This window comes from Cervus elaphus, chromosome 19 (assembly GCF_910594005.1).
Source record: "Cervus elaphus chromosome 19, mCerEla1.1, whole genome shotgun sequence".
Lineage (NCBI taxonomy): Eukaryota > Metazoa > Chordata > Mammalia > Artiodactyla > Cervidae > Cervus > Cervus elaphus.
In genome coordinates, this window is record NC_057833.1 from 41,996,753 (window position 1) to 42,022,939 (window position 26,187).

General features: G+C 39.0%; 1 protein-coding gene across 1 annotated transcript; it reads right to left on the reverse strand.

Annotated features, from left to right (window-relative positions):
- Window positions 1-5,236: 5,236 nt before the first annotated feature.
- Window positions 5,237-21,974, reverse strand: CLDN1 (claudin 1). Its single transcript, XM_043874928.1, has 4 exons — window positions 21,498-21,974; window positions 12,463-12,627; window positions 9,568-9,652; window positions 5,237-7,849 (listed from the first exon to the last, which is right to left on the reverse strand). Exons 1-4 carry the CDS (start codon window positions 21,718-21,720, stop codon window positions 7,687-7,689), a joined length of 636 nt encoding a protein of 211 aa, XP_043730863.1. The 5' UTR covers window positions 21,721-21,974; the 3' UTR covers window positions 5,237-7,686.
- Between the last annotated feature and the right edge of the window lie 4,213 nt (window positions 21,975-26,187).

Below are 26,187 nucleotides of genomic sequence, written 5' to 3' on the forward strand. Positions count from 1 at the left end.
GAGGCCTGAGTTCGATCCCTGGGTTTGGAAGATCCTCTGGAGGATTCCCCAGTATTCTTGCCTGGAGAATCCCCATGGACAGAGGAGCCTGGCCAGCTGCAATCCATGAGGTCACAAAGAGTTGGAAACAACTGAGTGTAACTAAGAACAGCACCACTTTAGATAATTCAAATGGAAAGATCTTTCCCCCATATAATTGATTTTTTTTTCTTATTTTCCTATATATTGTTTCTTAAAAATAAGCTTTTCATTGAGGACTTCCATGACTTAATTATTTTATTTCAAAAAAGATTTATTGGAGTATAGTTGCTTTACAATGTTGAGCTTCTGCTATATAGAAAAGTGAATCATCTATACATATACATATGTCCCCTCTTCTAGATTTCCTTCCCAATTAGGTCACCACAAAGCATTGAATAGAGCTCCTTGTGCTATACAGTAGGCTCCCATTAGTTATCTATTGTACACATAGTAGTGGACATACTAGTAGTGAGTAGCATGGCAACCCACTCCAGTATTTTTGCCTGGAGAATTCTATGGACAGAGGAGCCTGCTGGGCTACAGTCCATAGGGTTGCAAAGAGTCGGACACGACTGACGGGACTTCGCACAGTGTATATATGTCAGTCCCAATCTTCCAATTCATTCCACTTCCTCTTCCTCTGTCGGTGTCCATAAGTTTGTTCTCTACATCTGTGTTTCTATGTCGGTCTTGCAAATAAGTTTATCTGTATCATTTTTATAAATTCCACATATAAATGATATTATGCAGTATTTGTTTTTCTCTTTCTGACTTATTTCACTCCACATGGCAGTCTCTAGGTCTATCCATGTCTCTGAAAATGGCACTATTTTGTTCCTTTGAATGACTGAGTGATGTTCCACTGTATGTATGTATCACATCTTTTTTATCCATTTCTCTGTTGATGAGATTTTTAGGTTACTTCCATGTTCTGGCTATTGTAACTAGTGCTGCAATGAACATTGGGGTGCATGTGTCCTTTTGAATTGTGGCTTTTTCTGGGTATATGCCCAGGAGTGGGATTGCTGGGTTGTATGGTAGTTCTATTTTTAGTTTTTTGAGGAACCTCCATATTGTTCTCCACAATGGCTGTTCCAATCTACATTCCCACCAACAATATAGGAGCGTTCCCTTCTTTCCACACCCTCTTCAGCATTTATTATTTGTAGACTTTTTGATCAGAGTCATTCTGAACAGTGTGAGGTGATACCTCACTGTAGTTTTGATTTGCATTTCTCTAATAGTTAGTATTGTTGAGCATCTTTTTTTGTGTTTGTTGGCCATCTGTATGTCTTCTTTGGAGAAATTTCTATTAAGGGCTTCTTGACCGTTTATTCATTGGGTTGTTTGTTTTTCTCATTTTAAGCTGCATGAGCCCTCTGAATATTTGTAACACTTGTCCAAGCTTCCCAGTTCTTGCCTACTTTAGTTTTTTTCTATATAGTTTATTACCATTTCTTATACTATATGTTTAGCATGTTTGTCTTATTGTCTGTATTCCCCATATGGAATGTAAGTTCTAGAAGTGAAGGTTTTTTTGTCTATTTTATTCATGGTTGGTTACATTGAACAAATCCAGGTCCACTGTTTCTTTTGTGGCAGAAAATACTTGGCTTCTTAAAAAAATATTATCAGAATGAATGAATGAATGTTTATGAACTCTGAATGGTAATAGTATATTAACATACACTTGAATGGAAGAAGAAAAAGAAATCAAAATTATTTTTACTTTGTGATACTATGAAAACAGTGAAAAGATAACAATCTCCAAAGCTTATCTTTGGGAAAGAAAATATGATTAGAGAAGATTGCATCAAATTATTAATTTTGTTTTTGAGTAGCACAGCACAGTATTGCTATTACAATATTTAAATAATTGTTTCTACCTTTCTATATTTTTCTACTTCATTATTAGTATTAGTTTTAATTTGTATTAGTTTTAATTTTATTATCAGGAAAAAAATATTGTGGTGAAAACTATCCTCAAAAATAAATTCTTTTGTCCTCGCTCTATTAGAGGTCATTTTTCTACTTGTATTGCACTCTCATCTAGAAGGAAATGTTCTCTGCTACCCCTGACCCTTGTTTCAGATGTCTGCTTGTTTCAGGTCTCTCTTAGGTTGTTGGATTTTTTTTAAATTAAGCAGCATCAGTAGCTACCTGAGGAAACCACAACATTAATGGAAACAGGAAACTTAATGGACAAAACGATTAAAAGAAAAAAAATGCCCCTTTGGGAGAAGAAAGTGCTCTAGTTCAGGTCATCTCATTTAAGAAATATTTTTATAGTTTTCACACTTTCTTCCTGCAATTGGTTTGTGTGTGTGTTTACTTTTTTCTTTTGGGGGGAATAGGCAATCAAAACAATAAGTTAAAGAAATTATGACATAAATAAAACCACAGAAATGTTATACAATTAAAAATAAATGTAGCAACATTATGCTTTGGCTAAGGACTTTTCAGAAATTTTCATATAACAAAGGAAAATAACTCAGTGATTATAATACAATAAACACTTACCTCCTTGAACTAATATTATTTGTTAAACAGAAGGCTTTCTTTAAAAGAGAATTTGCTTTGTATTAATGACTATTATGGTGAGTGATTTAAAAATAATAGAAAATGACAAGAAAGAAGGTTATTTACCAAAGAAATATGACAATAGCTTCTGAAGACTACCTCCTTTTAACTCCTTCCCTTCTTAAGTGAGCAGGACCCCTTGGGGCCTTGTGGAGGACAGGGACAGGTCCTTCCCCATACCCTCTGCTTTAGCTCCTCTCTGAAGTACCTAGTTTTTGATGTGATTTCCGGAGTTGTTTTGCAGATGAGAAAACCCCTCACCAAATAGAAAATGTTAATTACTCGATGATCAAGAACACATAACACCAGGCCTCCTGAAGCTTAAAGACTGTCAATATTAACCTCTATTACATCACCCTGTTATCTCACCATCAGCCAATCAGAGAATTGTGCACAAGTTGATCACATACCCTTTGACCCCTATTCCCTCATCTGGCTTTTAAAAGTGCTTTGCTGAAACCCTTCAGGGAACTCAGGATTTTTAGGACAGGAGTCACCCTTGCGTGGCCCTGCCATAAAACATTCTCTGCTCCAAACTCTGATGTTTCAGCTTGTTTGGCCTTACTGAACTTGTGCTAAAACTCTCACCAAAACAAACAAAAAAAACCTAGAATCATAAAATAGAACCATGACCTTAGAGAAAAGGTAAATAAACAACATTGTCATCTACTAAGCACCTGGATGTGTGTTTACACAGAAAATTTTTTGAGCACACTTGGTCCTGAGAGATAACATAACCCAGTGGTTCGCAATTCAGAAAGTGCATTAGAATCCCCTGGGAAACTCGTACCTAATACACTTTTCTCAGAAATTCTGATTCCCCTAATCTGGGTTTAAGTCCTTGGAAGTCAGAAGTTTCAAAAACCTCCAATGGTCAAAAGCTTCCACATTGTTATGGATAAGAACCACTGAGTGGGGCCAAGCTCTTCCTTTTACAAATGAAAAAATAGTGAATAGAGATCTCTATAGCTCACTGAGGCTGATCATTGGCAGAACCAGGGCTAGATTTCAAGTTCACTTTTCTTCCCACTTAACACTTCACCCTGCTGGGGCCTAGGAAGGAGTCTTCTTATTTATTTCCTATACCCTTTAGCCTTGTCTGCATTTAATGGCACTAGTCTATGGTAGGTGTTTAATAAATATTAGTTGAATAAATCCATATCTCTTGTCTAATTGCTGATATTGGCCATATGGGAAAAACCTGTCAATAGAAGATGAATATTCAAAATACCATGAGTTCTCCAGAGTTTCAGAGCATTGAGAGTGTTTTTCATTGTGTTTTTAAATCCAACAAGCTGTCCCTACAAAACCCTGGAAACTGCAGTAACTTCTGCCAGTTTCCATGGTACCAGCTAATTGTAGAGAGTTTAGGGCAAGTTGGGGGTACCTAAAGGTATATCTGGGGTTGGAAAGGAGACTGCAGAAATCTTACACCTGAGCTACACTCAAAAAGAAGGAAAAAAAAAAAAATCCATTACCAGATTTTACTAGGACCAACAGCAGGCTTTCAAATGTGGGAATATGGGGATGGCATGGAGTTGTCCCTGAACTTCTTGGACACAGATCCACATAGAAAGTACTAGTTGATGAGGAGGAGAGACAGCTTGGTTTGAGGACAGTGGCATCCAGAAGGAGGCGCCTACACAGAGGTGGGGTCTACTTGGTATGATTGACAACCCAGCTTTTCTCTTCAGAGTTCTTAGCAGCACTTAGGGATTTTATTTCCTCTCAAATTTCTTGGGCCTGGACCCATCCAGGAGAAGATTTCAATTCTGTAGAAAGAGTGGCGATCTGACACATCTGCCTAATTTAAAGAGACTGACAATAATCTTCATCTCTCGCCCTTAAGGCTAATCTCCCCATAGAACTCCACATAGAGCTCAATCCTTTGTTTACTAGCCTGTCTCTGTACTATGTAAATTGCTTAAGGAGTGGTTACAACTAAGGCTGTATCAATCATTGATACTTTTAGATAATGAGTGAATGAGTTTCACCACTTGCTTTCCTAAGAAGTAGTTTTGGTAATGTGTGTGTGCTCATGTGCTCAATCCTGTCGAACTCTTTGCAGCCCCATGGACTGTAGTCCAACAGACTCCTCTGTTCATGGGATTTCCCAGGCAAGAATACAGGAGTGGGTTGCTATTTTTGCCTCCAGGGGATCATCCTAGCCCAGGGATTGAACCTACGTCTTCTGCATTTCCTTCATTGGCAGGCAGATTCTTTACCATTGTACCATCTGGTAATTATTACAAAAACAATAATGGATTTCTAGCTGTCTTTCACTCTGCCAACTTGTAGGAAACACAACCAACTTAAGTTTTCACAGTGCTTTACAGTTGACTACTTTATTACTTAGTCATTCATTGTAGTATGTATCCTTTCTATGGATGAGAGAAATGAAGTAATCTCTCCTGACATTCTCTTCTATCACCACCCTTGATGAGGATGAAGCACAGTTGGAGAGCAATAGGGCATTCCAGTGGGTGGAGTCACTCAAATACTTGACAGGTGGCCCAGAGGCACCATAGCTATTTCCCAGGTATACATGGTGAGTCGGATCCTATCCTGAGACATCTCATCTTCCATGCAAGGCAATCTTGAAATAATTGATTAAAAAAAAAAAAAAATCTAAAGATTTATATTAAAAAAAATTTATTGAAAAAGAGTAATGCTTTATACAAATTCCCATTACAAAACCCTGAAATATCTATCCAAGTAGGGTAGCAGAGTACAAAAATATCAAAGTCAGACAGATTCTGGTGTCATGATTCTGTTGGCCATTTTGTACTATGGATTTCTTTTCAGAGTTTACCAACGAGTAACCACATGTATTAATACTTGCCCATCATTAGGATCTATGAAGGTAGCAGAGATTCTTTGAATTATACATTTTAGGAGCATAGAGTTTCAGGTGTGGAAGACACACTAAAATTTACTAGGTTCAAGTCCTATGATTCAGTCCTTTGGATAACTTCCCCTAGGTGGTTTCACTATGAGTTACATGTCTAAACTACCTATCCTAGCTATGTTAGCTGCCAGCTAGTAGCAATACCTCTGATAACATCACTTAACCAATATCCATCTTGTATACCCTTATAAGTTATTAAAACTAAAAAAATCTTCTATTCTTTGGTCAACACTTACACTTCTGTTTTATCCATTACATCTGCAAACTTGTTTTAGGTCAAGTCTGCATTCCTGAAAGGAGAAAATCTTGGCCACACTGATCAAAGAAAACTAAGACGTCCTTAAAGCCTTTTTTTTTTTTTTTCACTTAGCAAGTTGAAATTCACTTGTCTCCTCACTTGAGAGGTTGGTTAAAACAGGAAATCCATTTCTTAAAATTTCTCTTTTCAGTCATTTGAAAAGTAGTCTAAAATCTATGCACTTAAATTCCTTAATTCTTTCCCCCAGTACAATACTTTTCACCTTACAAAATCACATTTACATGTATCCTGTCTCACTGGATCCCCACAATAACCCTGTGAGGTAGGCAGGTCAGGCATTACAATCCTCTTTTTAGAAATGAAGCAATAAAACTAGGGCAACCTGTGCCTTGCCCAAACTGACACTGTAATTGATAGCACCAAGACTCAAATCAAGTCTCCAGACACTGAAGTCAACACCCTTTCCATTACAACATCTTGCTGAAGTGAAGGAGTTATTTTCCACAAACTGGAAAACTAAGAGCAATGGTTAAAATGGAACAGAGTGCCAACAAAATGGTGGCCACAGCTGAAAGGAAGGAAACAGGCCTGTGGAGACAGGAAGGTGCCTAACCATGGGAAGGCCTGTGTGTAGTTTTGGTTCAACGACTTCTTAACAGCCAATTTAGCAAATAGAAACACTACTTAGGCATATTTCATGTTCAAAGAATGAGCATAATATCAACTAATTAATACTCACACCACTCTACCAGCTGGTTAACTATCATTATCTCAATTTGACAGATGGGAAAAGAGGAGAAAGATTAAGTGACTTGCCCATAAGCTACAGAGAGAATATTTGTCATCAGATTATCACTATAGAAATTGGAGTACTTCATTCAAACAGTCTGTCCCTCTCTGGGAAGAGGTAAGCTATACAAGAAAACAATACAGTTAAGGAAGGGGACAAGAATAGGTAGTTTGGGAGGGTATATAACTGTGAATAAGTAGCTCAAAAAATTCAGTCAATAGAATTGTGTTACAATACTTGGAAAAGCAGCACACAGTTCCTCAATGGGACAAATATTTTCAAAGCAAATAAGTGTGTTAGAGGTCAGGGTACAGGAGGCGTATGGGAAAGTCAACAGGAACATACCATCTAGTCAAACACAGAAAGATTTGCTCCCAAAGCTCTGGTCTGCAAGAGACTCTTATTGACTTTAGGAATTAAACTATAGGCATATAAAATGTGTTAGATTCAAGAGTTAAGCTCAACCTCACAAAAAACAAAGGCATGAAGAATGATTGTATGATGACACAGCAAGTGCTAAAAGATCATGGTAAAAAAAATATGACACAAACATATAAAGAGGGCACATGTGAAGAACTGAAATAATTCATACTTGGTAAAGCAGGTCAGGTCTTCTGGGAAAGACACTAAAAGCTGCTGAAGGAGGGTAAGTCATATTTGACCTATTATATATGTATACATAAAGAAAGAAGAATTTGAAAAATACCAAATAAATGACTTAATCAAGAATTAAATATTTTTTTTCATTTTTTAGATATGTTTTAAGAATACTGGTACCAATACAATGAGAATAAGAACTCTTACTGTCTAATTTTTTTTTATAGAAAAACATGTTTATGTACATATCTATATATATTTAAGAAATGCTCTCTCTCCTCATTTGAGATGATTACTCAGTGGGAAGCAGTAATACAAATGGAAAAGCTTCCCCTCTGTATTGAGGAAAGGAGATAAAATAAGGCTAAGTCATTTTTAGCAATGGATATTTAAAAAAAATATATATGTTTTTTGCTGTAATACCACAGTTCAGACTACAATAGTCAAAAGCTAAGATCTTAAAGTCAATGCCAGTATTTCAATGTCCATTTTCTGTTGGTTCCAACAGGGTTGTCAGCTTTCGCTTCTATGTCACACATAGTCTTTCCCACTGGAAGGTGCTGGCTTGGGGTAGGGCCTGGGTGTTGGGTAAGATGTTGCTTTCCGGGGACAGGAGCAGCACAGCAGGGCACCTCCCAGAAGGCAGAGAGAAGCAGCGGCCCAGCCAATGAAGAGAGCCTGACCAAATTCATACCTAAAAAAGGAAAGGTGATACATTTGCTTAATCAATGAACCATTGGAAACTTCTCTAATGTAATTAAAGAATGAAATCGATATCACACTCATATTTTTTTCCACTTAAAAAAATCCCCTGTGATCCCTTTAAGTTTTATGAAGTATTTTAAGGTTTGTAGACACACACACAAGAACGTTCACATTGCAGTTGTTGACAATTTGCAACAGTAGATCAGGCAAGGTGGTGGTGGCAGGTAACACCAGGTTAATTACACAAATATTTCCAAAGACTTTTTCATGTGTAGGAGACTTGTAAAGCATGCTACATACCTTAAAAATCAAGTTTGGAACATGGTTCCTAGGCTAAAACTTAACAAGTCGTGCTATCACCAAGTAGCAACAGTATTCTATAAAAAAAACCTGCCAGAGTGTTTTGGAGACTATTAGACTTTTCAACAGTTAACCCTTGATAAACACTGAAATCTGACCTATGGTTTTGAGGAAAAAAAACTTCTAAACAACCCATTGATTGTTCTAGGTTAAGTTGATCCAGGTGGATGTATTAAGCCATATTTCTGGGAGAAGACGTGTGACTGATGGTGGACAATAAGGAAAGAGAAGGGTTGGATCTAGAATGATAAGGCCTGAGTTTGAATCCTGATGCAAACTCTCAGCTGCTGAATTGTGGGCCACAAACTCCATGTCTCAACCTCAGTGGCTGCTTCTCTTAAAATGATCCTATCTTCCTCACTGTACTACTTTTAGGATCATGTGAGACAGTGGAAGTAAGTACATAGTGCCTGGCAATTTATAAAGTGCTTTCATATCCAATAGGTAAAATTTTAGCTTATTGACCTCCAACAGTTTCTGTCCCTACTTTGTAGTCTTATGGGATGGGTTCCAACACCATCATGGCAGTATGTATTTTCCTATACATGGGTGATTATAAACAAAGAAGCACACCTTATCTCTCCACCACTAGCATTTTTCATCCATTCATCTTAGCACTCAACAAACAATAATTACATCTTAACTTCCCGACTCTGAATATAGTTATTAGGTTTTAAAGAAGTGAACACAGTGAGACAAAGAACCTTGTCTCTGATCAAAGGGTATCATTACATGAGAGCCAAGAGTCAGCTCTTTAACTTCCAAAACTTGCAATATTAAGAAGGATGCTCTTTCTAAAATCATTTTATGGATGTGATCAAACACAAAATTTCATAGTGGTAACATCCTTTTCATAAATAAAATAGTTTTTTAATAAATAAAATTGTTAAGAATGAAATTTCTAACTGTTAGAGGTTATTAACCTCTATAATAGAACTGTTTTTTCGATCAGTCATAAACTGTGTTTTGTTACAAATAATCACAATTAAGTGTTGTATCAGAATATACTTCAAAAATGAAGTTTCAAATATATTGGTATCTTAATGAATATTAAACAAAAATTAAAAATATGAAAAAAGGTCCAGCATACTTCTCCATTTGGAAAGTATACAGCTTGGAACTTTTCTACTTTGAAGTTTATTTTGTCATATCAATACATGCTGTTAAAGTAATTATCAAACTATTTTTAACATGTCACAGGCCATTCAAGTTATTTTCAATTTTGGCAGAAAATTCCATAAAATTCTGGATAGCAAGTCTGAGAACTCACCATACTAACTGGACTTTACAGAACATAAAAGGGTATTTTCTCAGAGAACAAACAATTTTATATGTGACTATCATTACCTGGCATTGACTGGGGTCATGGGGTCATAGAATTCTTGAACAATTCTATTGCCATACCATGCTGTGGCAACTAAAATAGCCAGACCTATGGAAATTCAAAACAAAAGACTGTTAATCACCATGAAACACTGAGCATAAATGCATGGCTCATTAAATTTATATTTTACAAGAATGATTTTTCATCAATAATGCTGACATTTTTAATTTAGTCAATTTTAATTCAGAAGACTTTAATTTAGGATGAATAGAGGTTCAAACATGATTTTTTATAAGTGTTCTCTTAAGACAGACAAAAATAACTAGGTTGAAGTTAGGCACATGAATGTTCATGTCATCTTATTCATTTACAGTTTAAGGTCCCTAGCACAAATAACATTCTTTTGGAAACATTCAGGAGATTCATGTCATTTAAGATCTCTTTAAAATAGATTGTTATAAATTAATGTGCTAGACTACTTTTGATAAAACCAAAGACCTTATTAGTAAAGCTCGTCACTTACAAAAGGGAAGGTAAAAATTCTTCTACATTCTTCTTGGCCAAAACGCAAAATTCACATTTTTGAAGGATCAAAATGAATGTAAATAGTTAGATAGCAGGAACACATTGGACCTGGCTCAGAGTACACCAATCACCTAAATTTCTACACCCCTATTGGCCAGATGTTCCAGGTCTTGCCATGAGATTCACTGAGATGCCACATCAGATCAATGTATGCAGCACACTCTCAATTTCTTATGCCTCTCACATTTCAGTGCTCAGTCTTTGTCTGGATTGTAGCTGGCCAGGTTCCTCTACCCATGGGATTTTCCAGGCAAGAATACTGCAGTGGGTTGCCATTTCCTCCTCTAGGAGATCTTCCAGTGATTGAACCCGCATGTCCTGTATTAGCAGGTGGATTCTCTACCATTGAGCCACCTGGGCAGCCCCACAGAAATCACTTAGTCAAAATAATATACTCTATTATTTATTAAAATAAGTATACAATACCTCAATTTTTCTTATCCAAAGAACTTGAATAATTTCTTTTTATAGTCTGGGCTTAGGTGGCGCTGCTAGCGGTAAGGAAAATGCCTGCCAATGCAGGAGATGTAAGAGACACAGGTTTTGATCCCTGGGTCAGGAAGAACCCCTGGAGGAGGGCATGGCAACCCACTCCAGTATTCTCACTTGGAGAATCCCATGGACAGAGGAGCCTAGCAGGTTACAGTACATAGGGTTACAAAGAGTCAGACACAACTGAAGTGACTTAGCACACAGTCTAAAAATTCATCAATTTAGACAGATTAAATATTTCTATGCTACACCCATTACCCATTTCCTCCTACAAAAAAAAGTGGTCCAAACTAATTGTCTCTAATACTTGAAAGGTAACACTGCTGCTTTTGGCTACTTGAGTAGAAAATACGAATACTCTGGAACTTGCAACCCTTACTCCTAGGAAGTCCGTGAGACTGCAGGAGTGATGGGTGGGAGTTACTAGAAGATCAGCAGAGGACAGGTTCTACTCAGTAAGTGTGTTCTTAGCCTTTGGTGTAAAACCTAAGTGTTGGGAATAAAATGCTCTGCAGTAGCAATTTGAATAATCTTTAACCAAATGTTTAGTAAAGCCACAGGCATTCTTCCTTCATTGTTCATGAAATCCACATACTTTTCTTAAAGAGAAAATGAGGAAAAAATCTAATTCTAGTTTTTCCTAGTGATAGATTATACCACTTTTGGAATTTTGGAATGTCATTTCCAAAAACAATAGACTACCATATATAGTTTATATAACAGTATTATTGTTGCTGTTTAGTCTCTAAGTCATGTCTGACTCTTTGTGACTCCATGGTCTGTAGCTTGCCAAGCTCCTCTGTCCATGGGATTTCCCAGGCAAGAATATTGGAGTGGGTTTCCATTTCCTTTTCCAGGCAATCTTCCCATCCAGGGATCAAACCTGTATCTCCTGCATTGGCAGGCAGATTCTTTATTGTTGAGCCATCAGGAAAGCATATGTAATAGTCTATTTCAAAACAATAGATACCTACTGTATATGACATATAATAGTCTATTATTTTATATACATACACAATGTTATATGCACACATTATCTTATTTAATATTAACTTTATTATAAGACTTTACAAATTAACTGTCCATGTCTTCTTCTGGCTCTCATTTTCTCAAAGGTCACATAATAAGATTTGAATAAAGCAATAAATACATATTTATTTTCTATGGAAAATGTAACCTCACTCTTTTATCAAGGTTTTTATTCCAAGACTTTTCTGTATTATTTTCTTTCTTAACTCATTTTTTCTCATTTCCTACCATTCCAACATTCCACCTGAACTCCAAATGCCCTTTCTTTTCATTTATCTATGGGTAAAACCTGTTCATTCCAGAATTAGTACTGCTTACATGGAATAATATCCTCCTCTTCCTCCAATAATCCCAGCCCCATTCATTCCATTCATTCACACCTGTATAATTACACCTTCTTCATGTTCTCTCTCACCATTCCCCATCTTTCCCATGTAGTATCAGTAGAGACACCACAGAAATTTTCTGAATTACACAGAATCGGTCCTCAGTATTTGCTAGATCGAAAAAATCTCTCCCTTCACTTGAGGAGACTGTTTCTAATGAACCAGTTGGCACCTGAAACCTCAGGGAATAGACCTGTCCACTGTGAACACAGATTTCAGATTTTTATTCAGTTCCCATTTGAGAATGTGAAAGTCAACTGGATTTAAAGTTTCTATGTCTTCATATTTTAAAGGAAGTGAATTCAATTGATTCAAGAGCAATAAAGCCAACATAAATCCAACATTATCTAAGGAAGCCAAAAACTAGACCTTAAAAAATGTCAGAAAGAGTTTGATAAGATCTAAGAGGGACAGGGCCTCTCTTACCTGAAATAAGAAAGATCACGCCCCCAAAGACAGCCATCCGCATCTTCTGTGCCTCATCGTCTTCCATGCACTTCATACACTTCATGCCAACGGTGGCCACAAAGATGGCTATTAGTCCCAGCAGGATGCCAATCACCATCAAGGCACGGGTTGCTTGCAGAGTGCCTGACAAAAAATATTTTAAAACATGTAACAATCATGCCTAGGCCAACAAGAGAAGAGTGGTAGAAAGTCAAGTATGTTTCAGTGTTGTATGGAAGACAGAAAACATAACCAGAAGTCAGGAGACCCCAGTTCTAGTGATGCCTTTGCAGGAAACCAACACAGTTTCTCCTCCAGAAAAACAAATATCTTACTGAATGATGAATAAGAATTCCTCCAGCTCTAACAGTTTATGTTTTTAACATTATATTCAAAACCCTCTGAAAAATAATTAATGATTTGGTTGAATAGGCTTAGAACACATTGTTAATTCTTACTAATGGAGAATTTCAATTCTGAAATAACAATCATATATTATCCTTAATGTTAAACCATTTATACTTTAAATGGTTTACAATATATCTTGGTAACAGTCAATAGCTTTACACTCCAGTCATCAAGCTGGGGAAAATCTGGGTGAGTGAATTTGGAAGACAAGAAATGAATTTCTCATAGGTTATCTTAGCTGGATAAGCAACACATATCTCCAGTGATGTGGGTGGGGTGGGAGATCTGAAAACCATTTTCTCAGAACAAAACATAATAGCCTTTGAGATGTTATTTTGGAACATAGTAGGTTTATATTCAGAATTATCACACGTGTTTAAAACTATTTAAATTACTATGTTCTAAAATGGCTGACAGTAATTCAATGTAGCACTTCTTAGGATTCCACTAATTTTCTAATTTCTTGCTCTTGTCATTGGTATACTAAGTCATGATCAAATATATAGGGCCAGGTTTGTGATATACCAGTAAATATATTAAAGAGTAAAAGTGTGATGCCATACCTATGGCATAAAGGCACAAATTTTCAAAGAAAAGTGAGTTGAAACTACACTGGTTAGATGAGTTTGACTTCAGATTTATTTCTTCCATCAAATAAAGATCATTATCTCTTTGACAGTGTTAACATATGACAAGTCTTTTTGCAAATATAAAAATTATTTATATTATAATAACAAAGTGTGCCATGTTATGGGTAAGCCAGTTACTATTCTTTGGGATCATGTTTTTATTATGTAAAGTATGAATGATGATATCTCTAACCAGGAAGTTGGAACAATTGACTTCCTAATGGTCTCAAAACTGGATGACATGATAGAAAGGTTTTATATCTCAGTATCTAACTTAGACTTAGGCTCAGTGTCAGTAATTTTAGGGTTGAGAATTTAGGCTACAAATCATAATTAACACTAAAGATTTCTAAAACATCAATTTATTTAAATTTGTTAATAATTCCATCCTTGCCATAACCAGGCAATCTATGATAAAATCATAGTAATCTCTTTCTGGAAGTATCAAAGACATTTTTTTGACTGTATATGAGAGATATTTGGGAAGCCAATATAAATTTTTACTTGATTTAATTAAAAAGCAAACTAAAAGCACTCTCATGCTCCCGTCATAGGTTCATTTCCCCATAAACACACGTGGGCAAGTGTGTGCCCAACTTATACACTTATTTGAAGATTGAAGGTTGGCACAAGAACTTCTGAATCAAAACACATTTCATGGATCATGGGTTACCAGGAATTATAGCTGCTTATAAGATTATTATGAAACCTCCCTTTGAATCACCAACAATACTATGGTATGAAGAGAAAAGTACCAAGGACTCCATAATTATGGTGTGTCCTTCCTTCTGGTTTGCCAACAGTTTTGCAAAGGCAATCATGCTCAGAAGGAAAATAAAAAATAAAATAAATAACCTCTTCTACATAACTGAGTTTTCCAATCTGGTCCTAAGTGCCACTCAGAAAGAAAGCATTTCAGTCAAAGGAACACTGGAAAAAGAGATGCTAAAAGTCTCAGAGATGATTCATGTGGAGGACAGGGTGACCACTCATCCATTTTGCCTGGCTCTCTAGGATTTAAAACTACAAGTCTTGCCTTCTGAGAAGGTCTTCAATCCTGGACAAACTGGGAAAGCTAGCCACTACTGGAAGATGGTTGGATGTGGAAAGTAAAATGGAGAGGGTTAGCAAGGTAAGCAGAAGGCATTTATCATGTACAATTTTGCAAGCTAGGGAAAAGGGTTTGGAGTTTATTCTAAATGTGAGCAGAAGCCATTTAGGGTCTTAAAGGAGGAATGAAAAGATTTTTTACCCTCTGTCTTCCTCTGACAGCCCTTCAAATATGTATAGCTTTTTACTTCTCTCAACCACCTTTTGCTCTGTCTGTCCATTAAGATCAATTTTCCAACCTTTATTGACCACTTTGGTTGCTTTCTCTGATGTCTATGTTCTCTACTTTGAGTTGTAGGGCTTCACACGAGATCCAGCTTCTATAATCATTCTGATCTGTACTTCATGTGTAAACAGCAGGCCACCAGCCCAGCAGGTCTGAGCACTTGGATCACAAGCTACTCTTCACGAGGAGTCTGCTGGGCCTCAAGCTCCTGAGTCAGGCCTGTATAAAACCACCCAGGCAGGGAGCGTAAATGGATCAACCACTTCAGGACTCCACCTTCAGTTGCCTGGGATTATCTCCTTTTCACAGTCTTCATCTCTTGAGTTTGTTCTCCTTTCAGTTCTCAAAGAAAACATATTTAATTCACACCCCATTTTATTCTTTCCACTACTTTACAAAATTTCTAAGGGAAAGGAACAGATATTTTGTTCTGTGTGCTACAAACCCTAGTAAGTCTTATAGTATAAATAATTATTTGCATAATGCATAAAAATAGCAGGAAAAATGGGGGAGAACCTATACTCAGGAATCGTATAAACCATATATTGCAAGGAGATCATGTTTCATTTTAAACAATCTGATAAAGCAATAGTGTTATTTTGTGAAGCAGTATTTTTTCATTTATGTCCTGACATCCACTGGCTTAGGAGATGTCTGTGTCTGTATTTTACAACACTAGATGGGCATCAAACACAAAATCTCATCTTGCTTCACTGGAGATATTTGGATGAATTCTTAACTATAGTGATATGTGGGGAGAAATGTAAACATAGGGGAAAAAAGGCTGAGAATCATAACAGCATGAAAACTCACTAGTTGGGCACATGTAATGGATTACAAATCAAAGTAAGCAAGTGTTACGTTACAAGTTATGAGGGTTTCACATGCAGATAGAATCTAAATTGCACAGTTTTAAGCTGGAACCAGATGAATCCTCCAAATTAATATCTTATGGAAGCTTTTTAAGTCAGAGAGCTAAAATATGTAATCATGGGCTCCTTGATAACTTGGCCAAATATTTGTTCATATTTCTATTCAAAGCTCTTAGAACAGTGCCTGGCAAGCTTCATGGATTATTCAATCCAGGATCAATTAATTTAAATTTGAATATGTCTTTATCTTTTAAAAATTCATATATAAGGTAAAAATATCTTTTGTGTTAAGCTTAATTTTTGAAATAATACTGAGAAACACCTCTTAGAAAGCCTCAAGATACTAAAATCTTGCTACATAAAGTCAGATCTAATTTAGATTATTAAAAGCTAGAAATTCACCTACGGAGAAAAAAAATCATACTTTTTGTTTAACCGAATCTAATTTTTTAAAAATTTCTAAATTATGCATCTAATGAGCTTCCAAGATGAAGTTTTTTCCTGGTGGAACAATGACCAGCAGGGCAGAGAAGTTGAGAAATATTTGAAAGCCACCAAATATTTTAGGCCAGAGAGATAAAGTCTTGAACTATTAACTCTGAGTTGACCTGAGTGGCTCCAATCTGAAGCAAATATGTTCCTTTCTGGCCCATTAAATTTGCCTCTACAATATTATTACCACTGATTAAAGCTGTCTTTGGAGAAAATGGTTAGCAAACATTCAAAAAGGTACACTATTTATTGTTCCTCATAATTATTCAGCAGTACATGGAGAAGGCGGTCTTTTAATTATACTTAGCTAGACTGATAATCTTGAGATTAAAGACTCCCTAAGGAGTTCTTAACACTTGCAACCTGAAAGTATAATTTGAAAACATATTCACAAAGATCTCTACTTACGAGACAAGAAATGAGTTAGAAGTTACTGATCTACTACAGAGAGGTTAATCAACATAGGCGAAGAAAGACAAGCAGAGACAAGTCAGTGGAATTTTTTTTTTTTTCTAAAGCATTTCTAAAGTCTTACTATACAAGCAGCAAAACGTCTTTAAATACCTGGCATTGTTCATGCTATTTACTAGCCATATTATTATATTATTACCCTATTATATGTCATAAATAAAGAAGAGTTTAATTATATCTCTATTTTCATGCAGTCCCTCTTTGCATCAGTAGTTGCTTAACAAGTATTAAGCAGATAAACTGACCACTGGGTGACTAGAACAAAAATACTCTTTTCTCTTCCGCAATTAAATGAACTCATCACAGACTGTCACAGAGCTATACTCCCATGACATCTTCACTTATTAAATTGTTCACTTTTAGTCAAGTTCAAAGTTTCTCAAGAGTCTTCACTGTTAGCATTTCCATTTGATTGATGTATGAACTGGTGGCCACTGGGTGTGACCTCAAGACTCCAACACAGTCAATAACTGTGGTCTGGGATAAGGCAGGACTTAACCGCTTTTCAGGATGTTCCAAACATCTTTGCTATCTTTTTTTGTTTCTTACAATAAATTGTCTCATGATTAAATGTGTGCTTCTATGTTACTTCTGTGCCACGTAATCATCACTTCAATCAAGGAAGCCTAAACTCTGCCACTTGCCTATGTCCTTTGCATCACGGCAGTTAGAACAAAGACTGTTGGTGCTGAAAGGAATCAACATTTGCACATTATCAGTCATCTTAGCTGCATTTCTAGGAACAAGGATAGGGCCTGGCTCATGCTGGTTGAATGGATGAATGAGTCATGGATTCATCTCCCTGTTCCTCCCACTCTGCCCTACTTTACAAGCGGGGAAACTACAGTCCAGAGAGATCAAGTGGCTCACCACTATAAACATGGACTAGTTCATGTAGAACCAGGGTCAGAACTGAGTATTCAAAACTTGGATTTTGACTTTTATCATTCCAAAAATGAGAACTAATTCTCAAAACAGATCTGAACACAAATGGCCCCTTAAACACCAGTGGTTCAGCAGGCCTAATGCAGTCTAGGGAAGTGTAAGGAGGTGCCCTCATCTCTGCCTCTGTGTCAGAGACCGTCCAAGTCAGTCATTTTATTCTTTGATTGAGCCTGACATCATGGTGAGAGTTCTGGGAAACTTCACCGACAACCAATACTCATTAAAGCGCACCTACACACATGTGGATTCATGTAAAGCAAGTTGAACAGGCCAGAGGAGCTTATAAACAAATTACAGAATCCTAAGGTTAGATGAGACTTACAGAGAGTCTAGCCTAACCTCCCATTTGTCTGGGACTTGGATTTTCCCTACAGCATTCTTTCAAAATGCTTATTTATTCCTCTGCCGGCACACCTCCCACCATGCAACCTCCTGGGGCAACCCAGTCTTTGGACAGCTCTAGCTATTAAAGTCAAGCCAGGAGAAGCAATTAACTAAGCACATGAAATAGGAACTAGCTTGCCAAAAGTTTGAAAACTGAATCAAAACAAGTCAAGATGTACAGTTTAATCAAGAAAAGCAACTCTATCTGGCACTCTCTTTTGCATATTCCAACTATCAGTCATCAGTGTCAATAAACATCGATTCTTGGATGGAAGTGAAACTGTCTCAGCCACAGTTAAACCACAATCCATGGTGTATTATTTGTTTACCCAGGAAGTTCCCCAATTACATTTTCATAAACTGCTTTGTAAGAACCATCTAAAGAAGCCTTGCTGTATCTCATTTTTGACATTGCCTTAAGCACACTGTATCCCTTCAGACACTGCCCTGTGCTCTTTGCAGCTGACACTAGTTAGAGAAGGGGAACCAGGGATTTTAGCACATCTAGTGCTATAACCTCTATAAATCCCAGAATCTGAGCCCTAAATTGCCAAGTGGGCTCCACTGGCAAAGAGAACAAGCTACAATTTTAAGAAACTTCTAAGTTTTTCACCTAAAAGCACTTTGAGGAGTGCAACTTGCTTCAAGGAGCACTAGTTATATGTACAGATAAGCCTGTTCACCTCTGGATATCACGCTACTACATCAAAAACAGCCAATGAATCACCTCCCAGGTCTCTACATCAGGTGGGCGTGAGCACAACTGTCCAGGTGGAGAAATGGAGACAGGTAGGCTCTCTGGGCTCCATCCAAAGGCATCTAATGAGTCACTGGCAGGTTGGGAAGTACACCTGTGAGTCAAAGCTCTCTCTTCTGAGAGCCAGTTTTGAGAGAAAGGCCTCAGCCCCACCTTCGATAAACACTGGCATTAACCAAAAGGAAAATAGGAACTGACATGGAGTTTAAAAAAAAATAAAAATCATCAGAAAGCAATCTCCAAAATGGGTAAAGGAAAGGTATTGTTTAGATTTTTCACCATAGCTTTAAAAATCATAACAGTTATGTTAACTAGGAATAAATGAAAATAAAACATTTTAACACATCATCATGTGTAGGGATAACCTGTTTCAGTGATTACAACATGGGTCGATCTGATTTCATTTGGCCGTTTAAGGAAGGTAAAAGGAAGTCTATTTGAACATGTTGAAAATGAACTACTAGTACTTTCCTGGTGGTCCATGGGCCAAGACTCTGCACTCCCAGTGCAGGGGAGCCAGGTTCAATTCCTGGTCAGGGAACTAGATCCCACATGCCACAAGTAAAAGATCCAAGGTGTCCCCAAAAAGATCAAAGATCCTGAGTGGCACAACTGAGACCCGGGGCAGCTGAATAAATATAATTTGAAAGATACTTAAAAATAAGAAAATGAATCATTTTGATCAGAGGAATCAGAGCTATACCTGGAATTGTCCTTAGAACCATCTCCATCTGCCAGGGCTTCAATATGACATGCCAAATGCCATACAATTCCTTACGCGTATTTACCCATGAGGAGATTCAATGATTATATAAAGACATATACTTAATGTACTCATTATATTTGGCATAAAAGAATCCTAATATGGGAACTCTGAAAAGCTGAAATGGCAACACTAAAAACCACCATGTGTACACTGACTCAGAAATTCCACAGGTACTCAAGAGTTTTAAACAGATTTGGAACAGAGTGAACAACTCTAAAGGGCATGGCTTTTGACAAAACCACACACAGGAGGTGGACAAAGCAACTGAAGTAAACTTGAGCGATGACTTGAACACTGCTTACCATCAGCACACAAAGGGGACTGGTGGGCAGGCTTGTTTGTCTAGGCCAAGGCTAAGGCAGCTTTTATTCAAGTTAGTTCAAGTGCATGACAGACACAAGTTCAGGACAACTAATGTCATATCTCAAGGAAGCTACTCTAGCGATGAATTGTTATTACCTAAGTAAGCAGGAATTTAATGAATTTCTGACAAAACACTCAGAAGTTTGTATTTTAAAAAGCAATAAAAGAAAAAATCCATCCTGTCACCCTTCTCTCCACCATATCTAGGACTATTTCTCTCTACATGATCCTGCACAAACTTATGAAAGAAAGAAGCCAGCAGTCATTACATAGAATTTCCTCTGTGGAAGACAGAAACTCAGAGAAGACCCGCCCTCTCTCTCCTGACTTCTGCATTCATTAGCTGTATCTCCTCAGTGGCTTCATTTTTTCCTTTATATAATGGAGGGAGATAATTTTGAATTTCTCTTTCTTCTCATCCTTTTTCCACCTGCCACCCACCTTCACTTTCCAAAATAAGACCATACAATCTACCTCCTCTGAAGACTCCTGGTCTGAGAGCTAAACTTTCTGGGGAATCTTAAGAGACTGACTTCTTCAAGGAGTCACTGGAGGGAAAGACTTCCTCACACTTGTTTAGTTCCTCAGTCGTATCTGAGAGTCTGCAACCCCATAGACTGTAGCTTGCCAGGTTCCTTCTGTCCATGGGATTCTCCAGGCAAGAATACTGGAGTGGGTTGCCATTTCCTTCTCCAGAGGATCTTCCTGACCCAGGGATAGAATCCAGGTCTCCCTCCCTGCAGGCGGATTATTTACCACGGAGCCACTGGGGAAGCCCCTCTTCACACTAACTGGATTTTAGAAGTCAAAAGAATCAGAAGATTCAAACTCAAGTGTGAGAAGACACTAGGTTGTGACAGTCTATGTAGGAACATGATTTCTTCTCATGATAACTCATAGTAGAGACAGAGAAAACAGTTATACTTAATAACTGGCATTATCTATTTAATTTTACAAACTGGAGATGCTTTCAGGCTCCAAACTTTTCAAGGCACATCATTTTCTTGCCCTAACCCTACAGTTCTTCAATTCTCACAGAATCTGAGAATGTCCAGGAAAGGCCTAAGAGCTCAAATTCGAGTTTGGCTCCCACTTGCTCAATTGCCACCCCACTCATGGGTATGTAAGATGAAACCCACACCATGAGAAGAGTGTCACTTAGGGAGTTATAGGAAAAATTAGAGCTTAGGTCCGGTTGTCCCTTTCCCTAAACCAGGGTTCTCTCTACTACCTTATGGCGGGGCACATGATCAGAAGACTTGATCCACTGACGGTTGACAGACATGTAATCACACCACAGAACCATTTGATAGCCACTACTCCAAAAGGGAGTCATTTGGGGTTGGGTCCCTGTAGCTCAGACAGTAAAGAATCTGCCGGCAATCCAGGAGACCCGGGTTCGATCTCTGGGTCGGGAAGATCCCCTGGAGGAGGAAATGGCGACCCACTCCAGTATTCTTGCCTGGAGAAGCCCATGGACAGAGAAGCCTAGCGGGCTACAGTCTGTGGGGTCGCAAAGAGTAGGACACGACTGAACGATTAACATTGCACCACCCTGAGTCACAACTGGGGGAGTGGGGAAGGCACTCACTGTTCAGATTCAGCAAGGAGTCGAAGACTTTGCACTGGATCTGCCCGGTGCTCTGCGACACGCAGGACATCCACAGCCCCTCGTAGATGGCCTGGGCCGTCACGATGTTGTCACTAGCATAGGAGTAAACCTTCCACTGGGGCAGCGCCGTGCTGACGATGGAGCCGATCCAGCCCAGAAACGCCAGGATGAAGCCCAGCAGCTGCAACCCCGCGTTGGCCATGACTCGCTCGGGCGCCCGCGCTGGCTCAGGCGCAGCAGGTGCACAAGGCGGAGTTTGCAGGTGCGCACCCGGGACTCCCGGGGGTGACGGAGTCTAGCGGAGAAAGTTATTGCAGGGAATCCTGCTCCCTGCGCTGACGTCGGAGAAGCTCCGGGACCCGCTCCGGGTCCGGGTCCGCGTCTTGGTCGGGGCTGCAGTTCGGAGGTGAGAAGCTGAGGCTGCTCCGGGACTGCGACTGAGATGCAGACCCGCTGGGCGCCGCGATTTAAAGCAGCCCCGCCCCTCGCCTGACCCGGCCGCCGCGCAGCGCCCTCTGGCGGTTTCTGGGCGGGTTGCGGGGAAGCGAGAGGCAGCGCGGGAGCCCGCGATGGGGCCCAACTCTGGGGACAAGGTCCTGCCAGCCAAGTGGGGACAACTCGAGGAGGATCAGGTACGCATAGCGTCCCGGTGCCGCTCTTTTCCTCTTTTTTCTCCTCTTGCCCTTTTCCTCTGTGAGCCTTCCCAGGCTTTGCGTTCATTCAATCCACATTTATCCAAAAATGACTACGTGTGTCTAAACACTAAAAAATGCCAAGATGAAAAATTAAGACCTCAAGGGACGCACAGTTTCATTTTCGACTTCCCGCCCGCCGATTAAAAGACATTTCTATGGTTCTCCACCCCTCTAACCTCCCTCACACACTTTCCTCCCTTTCCGTTCAGCCTCCTCCCCATTTTCCTTTCCTCCCAATGCCCTTTCTTCCCTTCGAAGTCTCTCTTAGACTCAAAAGAAATGTTGATACTTTATTCATTAGGAAACTGAGGCCCAGAGAGGAAACGTGATTTCCATAAGACCATACAGCAAGTTGATAGCATATGCAGAACTCTGGTTCTCAGCCCGCTCTGCCCAACCACATCTCAGCTTGGCCGAAATATTTGTCTTTTGAGCTTCCCTGGTGGCGCAGAGGTAAAAAAAAAAAAAAAAATCTGCCTGCCAATGCAGGAAAGAAAAGAGACACGGGTTCAGTCCCTGGGTCTGGAAGATCCCCTGGAGAAGGAAATAGCAACTCACTTTGGTATTCTTGCTTGGAAAATTGTATGGACAGAGGAGCTGAGTGGGTTACAGTCTATGGGGTCTCAAAAAATACCTCAATGAGTAGGACTTGACTAAGCACACACACCCATCCTTACGGAAATGCAGCCTACCCTCCACCACCCCTCACTGTACACACCCACACCCACACCCAGCCTACCCTCTGCCACCCCTACACTTGAACACACACACACACACATCATCATCATCCTCTTTCTCACAGCACTTTGTCTTAGAGCAGTGATTCATTCTCAGAGGGACCTGGCCACCCGGGCCCTCTGCCCCTCCAAAGGGTGTTTCATTAATGAATTCTTGGATGTTATTCATCAGAGGTGACAGCATCTAAAAAGTCCCCCCAAGTAGAAAGAGATCTGTCCTGGGATTAGAAGTCCAAGTTCTGGCTTTTGCGGTGTGACTGGCTGTGGCCAGCACCTCAGATTTTAGTTTATTCAGCCTTTAGTTTTGCTCTGTGGGTCTCTAAAGCTTCCTTCTTTGTAGTTGCTCAGAAGTACCTCAGATGCTGTGGTTTGGAATAATTAAAATGTTTTCCCAACCTCTCTGTGTGTGTGCTGCCAGTGTGGTGGGAGGAGAAGCTTTTATGGTTTTAATAAAAACAGAAGCACCTCCCAGGCAGAAATAAACTTGCAAAAGGGAAAACAAGATATGTTTCAATATTTCCTATGGCAACTGCCAGTTGGTATTAAAGAGGGAGTTAAAAAAATTTTTCATAGTGTGAATGAGAGCAGTGAAGAGAACTCTGCCCCTTGGGGGAATGTTGGTGATGCAGGAAGGGAAGCTATGCATGTGTGAGGTGAGACAGAATATGGGAATCTCTGCACCTTCTGCTCAATTGTGCTGTGAGACTAAAACTATACTTTTAAAGAAAATATAAAAAAGCAAAACCCCCCAAGCCCCACCACCCTCATTTCTACCTGGCTATCATCAGATACCTTTGGAAGGTTTCCAAAGGACAAGTCTGCATGGAGATTTAAGGACTAGCAATGAAGATGGTGGACTTCTTTGGTGGCTTAGTAGTAAAGAATCCTCTTGCAATGTAGGAGATGCAGGTTTGATCCCTGGGTGGGGCAGATCCCCTGGAGAAGGAAATGGCAACCCATTACAGTATTCTTGCCTGGTAAACCACATGGATAGAGGAGCTTCGTAGTCTACAGTCCATGGGGTCTCAATAGAATTGGACGCAACTTAGCAACTAAACCACCACCACCACCAATGAAAAGGGTAACACATAAGCTAGATGAAGAGATTTAATTTGGGATAAGCAAGAATTAAGCAAGTGGTGTCCTTCCTTATCTGAAAGCCTCCTCAGACCCTGGGAAGGCTCTCAGGCTGCTCTGTAGGGCAGGATCACATCCAGGCTAAGTCCTCAGAGTCTGGACCCAGAGTTATTAATTCTTTCTATACCCAGAGGAATGTTCTTTAGGGTCCTGTGAGAGATATCAATCATATTTGATTTATTTATTCCCCAGGACTGTTAAGCTCAGGGGAGGTTCTCAGACTTTGCTTAGGAGTGGACCACCATCATGTGAATCGAAGTCTTATCTTTTTGTTCCAGTCAATTCAGAATTAAGACTATTAAATTTTTGTCTTTGTTTTTTAGCTTAGGGTAATGAAGACATGAGTTTAATTCATTGAATGTATTTGTGCACAGGCCTTTTAATGTATATTAGGATCTGTTTTTATCAACCTACAGTTGTCAGGGAATTAGAGGGATGAACTCTGTGGTCAGTATGGCCCCATGTTTTTTGTTTTTTTAGTCCAGGTCTGTGTGAGACTGATTACTTCACTGCCCACGGCATATTTGTGAGGCTGTGGTTGATGCTGTTTACTCCACTGTGATCCATGCCATCTCTGGCATATCTAATCCTGTCTAGTTTTCTGTCCTTCCCTCAGAGCAGATAGGTGAGATAATGGCTCACCATAAATCCATCAACTTAAAGAGGAAAACAACTTACAGATATTGGTCTTTAAATATGAAGTATAAACAATATAGAAGGCTCTGTGATCAAGAAATTTCTAGAAAGGCTGGTGATAGTATGGCAAATACCCTGGCCAGCTGAGTAGGAAAAGCTGGCTAGGTATCTTCAGACAAATTACTTCCCTTCTCTTTCTCAGTTTCTCTATCAATAAAATTAGGAATTGACTTCTAGAAGGTCACTCAAGGCTAAAGCTTTATGACTTTAAGTAATTATAGCTGATACTAGTGGGTAACACACTATCATCACCAAATGTTTAGCTCAGAGGTTTATATATACCATCTCCTATGTGAGGTGACAGAGACACAGAGATGTCAGATCATGTTCCCAGGACTGAATTCGGTAAATGTTGGGGTTCCAGACTATACACTTTGACCCTAAAGCTCGCGCCTTTAAGCACTGTCCTACAGGAGTTCCCTTGTCAATCAAATTGAATAAGGGTCCTTGGCTTTTAGGAATTAGGCATCCTTATGTGTTTCTCTCCACTCTATGACTGACTTCCTGCTTCTTCCTGTCTCTTCTTAATCTCTGCTGCTGCCCACTAAGATTCTGCACTTTGGGGATCTGGAAGCATGTGGGGAGAGTGTTGCTGCCAAGGAGGGAAGTATGAGTGAAAACAGCACGTAGTCTGCTGGTTTACTCCATATGTGACTAATACTTGAGCTCAGCCGTGATCCTGAGAACAGGAATCAGTACAAGACATACACAGAGAGATGGAAGTAAGGTGAGACTAAGGGTGATAGAAGAGACAAAGAAACACAATCCTAAGAGATCCCAGAAATGGTGAATGATGAGAAATGCAAAAGTTGTTGGAAGGTAATTGTTTCACTTAGGGACAATGTGTGTTACTATTGACTTTTCAGGGCTTCTCAGATCGTAAACGCAGAGTGGATGAAAGTATTTCTAAGTAAACAATTGACAGTAGAATTATTTAGGACTTATGAGAAGAATCAGAGTACAAGTGTGAAAGTTTAACATGAATTCTAGCATTAGAACATGAAGATTACCAATACTAAGAATGTTGGTGCTTTCCTGTCATAACCAACACTTAAAACAGTCCTTTGAATCCCCTTGGGGTTTTAGAGGAGGTAGCAAGGTGTATGGTTTAAAACACAAACATTTGAATCCTAGTTCTATCACTTAGGGGCAGAGTAACTTCAGAAAATTTATGCAACATGTTTGAGCATTAGCTTTTTCCTCTTTAAAATGAAGAAGTAAAACTTTATTGTGTTGTGATGGTTAAGTAGGCTAATATGTGTACATTACTTGTGACAGTAGTTAGTACATAGTAGGCACATGGAATGATGGTTATTGTATCAGGTAGAACAGATATATTTATTAACCCAGCCACTTACAAATGATACGTTTGTTCAGAAAGACTCTTTTTCTTGCCCTCATTCT